We start from the raw sequence: 6,000 nt of genomic DNA on the forward strand, positions 1-6,000 counted from the left end.
CTTCACTCAGCTCATGGTGCCCATCCCCAGGTATCCCCAGCAAACACACAGGGCAGTCTGACACCTCCATTTGTGTCCCCGCACAGAGCAGGGCTGGCTCCTCTGGGGCCCATGGGCAGAGGCCCTGGCACTACACACAAAGCACAAACCACAGGTCAGAAAAGAAGCTGAACAAGGTAAAGGAGAGAAGCAATGTGGGGGGAGTGCTATGAGGAGTGCAGTGGGCTTTACTCAGAGAAGCCTGTTCTGACTTGTCTGTTCCTTTTCCTCCTTGGACAGTGCCCTGAACCAAAGCCGAGCAAATGTCCAACAGCAGCTCCCTCAACGGCTTCCTCCTCCTCACACTTGCAGTGACACCAGAGCTGCAGCTCTTGCACTTCTCCTTCTTCCTGGGCATCTACCTGGCTGCTGTTGTGGGCAACGCCCTCATCATCACAGCTGTGGCCTGTGACCACCATCTCCACACCCCCATGTACTTTTTCCTCCTCAACCTCTCCCTCCTTGACCTCTGCTCCATCTCCACCACTGTCTCCAAATTCATGGCCAATTCCCTCTGGAACACCAGGGCAATTTCCTACTCAGGATGTGCTGCCCAGGTCTTCCTGGTTGTCTTCTTGTTTTCAGCAGAGTATTCTCTCCTCACTGTCATGGCCTATGACCGCTATGTTGCCATCTGCAAACCCCTGCACTATGGCACAATCGTGAGCAGCAGAGCTTGTGTCAGAATGGCAGCAGCTGCCTGGGCCAGTGGGTTTCTCTGTGCAGTGCTGCACACTGCTAATACATTTTCCATACCACTCTGCCAAGGCAACACAGTGGACCAGTTCTTCTGTGAAATCCCCCAGATCCTCAAGCTCTCCTGCGCAGACTCCTACCTCAGGGAAGTTGGGATTACAGGAATTGGTGCCTGTTTAATGTTTGGGTGTTTCATTTTCATTGTGCTGTCCTACGTGCAGATCCTCACTTCTGTGCTGAGGATCCCCTCTGAGCAGGGCCGGCACAAAGCCTTTTCCATGTGCCTCCCACACCTGGCCGTGGTCTCTCTGTTTGTCAGCACTGGCCTATTTGCCTACCTGAAGCCACCTTCTATCTCCTCCCCAGCTCTGGATCTAGTGGTGACTGTTCTGTATTCTGTGGTACCTCAAACCATGAACCCGCTCATCTACAGCATGAGGAACAAGGAGCTCCAAGAGGCAGTAAGGAAACTGTTTCAGCTGCTGCTAGTTCAGCAGCAATGAGCTGCCCATCTCTCCTCACAAGCCATTTACAGTCTGTCTCAGGCAACTCTTGTGCTGTGGGAGTTCTGTCTGATAATCATGTACAAATGTTTGAATTCATGCTGCTTTTCCAGAGTCACAAATCCCCGCTGTGTGACCCAGAGGCCTTCTGTAAATCTTCCTGTCACTGTGCCAGACCTGGCCTCCCAAGTAGCATCTCTGTAATAAAGGGGATCTCCTTACCGCTGTGCCTGAAGCCTGGGCTCTTCTTCCCCAGCAGAAGCCAAGAATGTGCTCAGGGAATTGCACCCAAGAAGGCCCTGTTGCCATGCCTGGGATTTCCATGGGCTAAGGTGTCTCAGCTCTTTTGGGTGATGTGTGAGGGAATGAGGGGAGGATTTAGCTCTCACTTGTGAGTGCCCAGGGTCCCTATACAGAGTGAGTGGTCAACGGGTATCTGCTGGGGACTGTCACACATATTATAGGGCTGGTGACAGATGCCTATCCTTCTCGAAAGGAAATATGGAGCCACCCAGAGAGCACAGGGCATCTCCAGGGGCAATGTATGCCTGGGATGTGCAGTGAGTGAGGACTCCTAAAGCCAAGTGGAGTCAACCACAGGTAAAGGGCCAAACCAAGGAATGCATCAAATGAGAGCTCTTCATTCTCAGGTGAGGGAGTGGGCTGGGTCTAGTGACACCTCTGAACACATGCTGAGCAATGGGAAATGCCCTGTGATTGCTCCATCCATCCTCTGCAGCCACAGACTCTGGCGAGGGCAGGAGGTTGTCAGGTGCAATGTTGCTGGTCCAACTGACTCTGCCCTGAGCAGCATGTCCAATGCAGAGTCACCCTGGGGCTCCGTTGCCCCCTCCCCCTGCAGAGGAGCACCACCAGCCCAGGGTCCTCTTCGGAGCCCAGGGGAGCGATACTGGAAGGGATAGCCTGGCTGGCACAGACACACTGACCTGCGGAAAGGCTCTCTGGGAAGCAGAGACACCTCTGGAGGAGACCAAAGGAACAAGGGTGTGTTTGTGGGGAGGAATAAATGAAGACCTGTTTCTATGTTTGTCGGCTTGAGGCAGGCTGCTCTGTCACTGGAGCTGCTTGAGGCACGCTGGGGCCAGGACTCTTGTGCTGTCCTGGGGAGAGGGGCTGGCCAGAGGGGCTGGAGGCTGCCAGGGTTAAGGATCTCCTGGTCATAGGAGCAGTGGGGAAATGGAGTGACTATCCTCCATTTCCTTGTGCCATCGCTGGCCTGACCAGATGCTGATGTGGAGGCTGACACCCCTCTCTGTCCCACACAGAGCTCCACAGCCCCCTGTGGTGAGCACTGCTGTGAGGCCACTAGCAGCCTGAGCTACTCTGCTGGTTGGACTGGGGAGAGGACAGGGGAGCTGCAGAAAACTGAGGAGGGCCTAGGCTGGGCTGGTCAGGGCCTAGGAGAGGAGAAATGCCAGCCGGCAGCTACTGCATGTGAATGGCGGTGTAGGAGCAGAGCTATGTGCTTGCAGGACAAATGCAGGTGTCCTGGGAAAGGCACCAAGACATGGCAAGTGCAGAGGAGAAGAGCTCAGGTTCTTCCCTGTGCTGCATGCTGTGATTGCAAGGTGGGAAAGGGAGTGTCGAATATCAGCATAGAGAAACACTCAAGGTTTGTGAGGAGATAATCAGGATAGATTTAATGGAAGAATTGCACTCCAAACTGCTTGAGGATCCCCAGAAACTGCCTGGCATTGGGGGTTGCTGATGGAAGCCTGCTGCAGGCAGAGGTTGATGCCCAGGTGGGACTTGACTTGTATCCTAAGGGCCCATTAAGTCTACTAGAACTATTTCAGCTGTGCTAAGCTTGAGCAGCTACTGGCTGAGAAGCAGCCAGACATTGTTGACCAAAGGGAATATCTGACCCTGACAGGAGTTTGCTCGGTGTGCAGGGAACATGCTTTGTGGCTGCAGTCACGCACTCTGCCAGACTGACTCCTCACCAGATTTCCCAAAGGTGCTCTCACTACATATGCACACAGTGTGGAAGCAGCCCCACGGTCATCACCCCAGACCAGCCCTTCCAGCACTGGCAGCGTATCCCAGCCATGAGGTGGTCCATGGCCAGCTCCATCCTTTTGCATGTCTCCATATCCCGATGGAGGGGAAAAGGCCAGCCTTGCATGGTCTGTCTTCTGCATGAGACCTCGGAAGATCCCACAGCATGCTATCTGCTAAAACCCGTGTTGGGTACAATCTGGGCTAGGCAGGGCTAGGTGAGGTGGTCAAGCAGTACAGGCCAGGTGGTGAGGTACTATAAAATATACTCTGGGTCTCACTGCCACGAACACACTGGATGATCTGCATGTGTTCTTGGCTCCCATCTCTGGGCCTGCACATATCCAGTTGAGTCTCTGGAACAGAGACCAGGCATGCCCAAGAAGATGTCTTGTCCAGCTAGCAGCTAGCTGCTGAACCTCGTGGTATGCACACAAGAAGACAGTGGTGCATGTGCAAGGCCCCATAAAACTCCTGCCAGCCTGTGAGGAGGCTGAGTGCCAGGTTTAGTAGAGAGGCTGAGTGCACTAAATGGTGCCTCTGCCAACCACTCCCAGCACTGCTCAGGATGCTCGGAAAATCAGAACTTTCCTACATTTCCTCCAACTCCAAAAAGGGCTCAAGCCTTTGCGCTTCCAGAGCCTTGCTCATTGCCATTTCCTTTCATTGACACTCTCAAGGGATGAGGAGGAGGGAAGTCAGGACTATGTTGTTCACAAAGGCTTTATCAATCAACCAGATGAACCTCATGTGTGCCACACCAGGTTGACTGGGACAACAGCTTCTCAATCTCTGGTCACCTGCATGGGCATTGCAGAGTGTAATGTGAATGCTGACTTGAGTTCTTCCTCAAACAGGCAGCTAAGCACACCTGTGAATCTCCCCTAGCTCCATGAGCTGACTGTCTTCACCAGACTTGATGGCAGCTGCTCAGCCAGAAAGGGCTTGCTGTATGAGTCTGTTACAGAGATGTGGCTTAAGTCCCGACCTTTTGGAAAATTCTGAGCATTGGCGATTCAACCTGCCTACATCAACATGTGGGAGGTTTGGCAGCAGTGCTCTCAGTGCATAGTATTCGTGTTGACAGTCATAGTAACCACTGTGCAACCTTCAAGAGGTGGTGTCCATCGTGAACACATGTTCAGGGGAGAGAGCACTGCTTTCCTGGACCTGCTGCTGTTCTGGGCTTGAAAAAGTATGGCTGGGGCCCTGACACTGCTGTTGTGAGGTAGGCAGATGGACCTGCACCCATGGCCTCTGGGGCCATGATCTGGTGCCAGAACAACTTAGCTTGCCCCTCACCTCCAACACTGCCACTTCTGCCTGGAGGTCCCTGCTGCCCAGCTGCTGGCATACTGCCCTGCTCGTCTCATCTATCTGGCTGCTTCCTGGGCTGTGGGAGAAGCCAGTTCACCACGCCAGGATGTGTCTGGACTCCTGCTCTTTCTGTGGTGACAGGGACACCCTGGTGCACAGCAGCACAGAGGAAGGAGCCCATCAGGCTTTCCTGGCCAGCAACAGGAGATGTGAGGCTTCACAAGGAGAGGCCCAGCTGCCTTGGCTTCTTGGAAATGGGTGGCATGAGTGCTGGCACCCCAGGGACCGAGTGCTGCATGCTGATGCTGGGCCAGTGGACCACTGGCAGGGAAGCCTGTGGTGTGGCTCGGGTCCCCAATATCACTGTGCTGTTACCCCATAAAGCAGTCACAGTGCCCTGGGGCAGCAGAAGAGGTGGAGCCTCCCAGGCCCCCGACCAGTCTGCCAGGCTTTGCAGCTGGCACACAGCTGGCTGCAGCCAAGGGCTCTCTGCAGGTTCTTTGGAGGCCGTCCTTGGGCACAGATGCTGCCCTATGTGGGCAGCGGGGCTATGGATGGCTACTGAGCAGAGCGGGGGGTCATTATTGCAGGACATCTGAGGACACTGGTGTCTACACCTCATCACAGCCAACGATGGAAGCACTCAGCAGCTGTGCCTCCATTTGGTACTCAGACCTCTTCCTGGTCTTCCTCTGGCCTTGCTTCCCAACATTGCTTTGCACCTTCTCTGCCCTGCTTTGGTGCTGAGACCACTTCCTGCCATTCCTCACCTGCTCGTCAAGGGCCTGTGCCTGCTGCTCTGCTCTCAAACACTGTCTAACACTGACTCCCGTGCCCAGTGCCACTGCCCCAGCACAAATCCCCATCTCTAGCCCTTTCCTCCCCATCTTGGTAAGGCTGTCTATGCACAGCACTGCTCCACTGGGGACATGCTTGTCCTCACCACAGGGAAGGCGGCCACTGTTAAATCCGCATCCACCACCCGGATGCCTCCCCAAAGGCTGGTCAGCTAACATGCACCTCGGCAGCAGGGACACACAAAGGACAGTACTAGACATGACATCAGGCAGCTGACCCACCAGGGCCCCCAAAACACACAAAGCCCAGCTCTCCCGCCCTTCTATTCCCTTCATGTCCTCCAAGGCCTTGCAACAGGCACTGCCTGTGAACAGCCAGCCACAGCCCTGCGCCTGCTCCTTTCCCACCTCCAGGAAGCAGAGAGCAAGTGCTCTCCTGGGGGCTCACCACACCAGCTCTCGTCTCTCTCTTTTGCCCCACGTGCCCTCACAAGTGCACACTCCCAGCAGTTGCCTGCTGCTGGTCTCGGGGCTTCCGAGTCATCGGTTTCCTTAAGATAACTTCCCCAGCCATTTGCTACTGCTGGCCTGACAGGTCCTCTGACAGAAGAGACCTCCCAGTCAACATC

At 54.8% G+C, this 6,000-nt stretch overlaps 1 protein-coding gene across 1 annotated transcript; it reads left to right on the plus strand.

Moving 5' to 3' along the window:
* Nucleotides 1–302: 302 nt before the first annotated feature.
* Nucleotides 303–2,161, plus strand: LOC134154596 (olfactory receptor 14A16-like). The gene is made up of 2 exons (XM_062601272.1): nt 303–1,207; nt 2,101–2,161. The coding sequence occupies exons 1-2, from the start codon at nt 303–305 to the stop codon at nt 2,159–2,161; spliced, it is 966 nt and encodes a 321-aa protein (XP_062457256.1).
* The last annotated feature ends 3,839 nt before the right edge of the window (nt 2,162–6,000 follow it).

This window comes from Rhea pennata, unplaced genomic scaffold, assembly GCF_028389875.1.
Source record: "Rhea pennata isolate bPtePen1 unplaced genomic scaffold, bPtePen1.pri scaffold_32, whole genome shotgun sequence".
In the NCBI taxonomy this organism is placed as follows: Eukaryota; Metazoa; Chordata; class Aves; order Rheiformes; family Rheidae; genus Rhea; species Rhea pennata.

Excerpts from the sequence above, each read along its gene's own strand:
- LOC134154596 (XM_062601272.1), top strand. The coding sequence starts at position 303 with ATGTCCAACAGCAGCTCCCTCAACGGCTTCCTCCTCCTCACACTTGCA. Across the intron at positions 1,208-2,100 it reads CAAGAGGCAGTAAGGAAACT|AGGAGCACCACCAGCCCAGG; the intron begins GTTTCAGCTGCT and ends CTCCCCCTGCAG.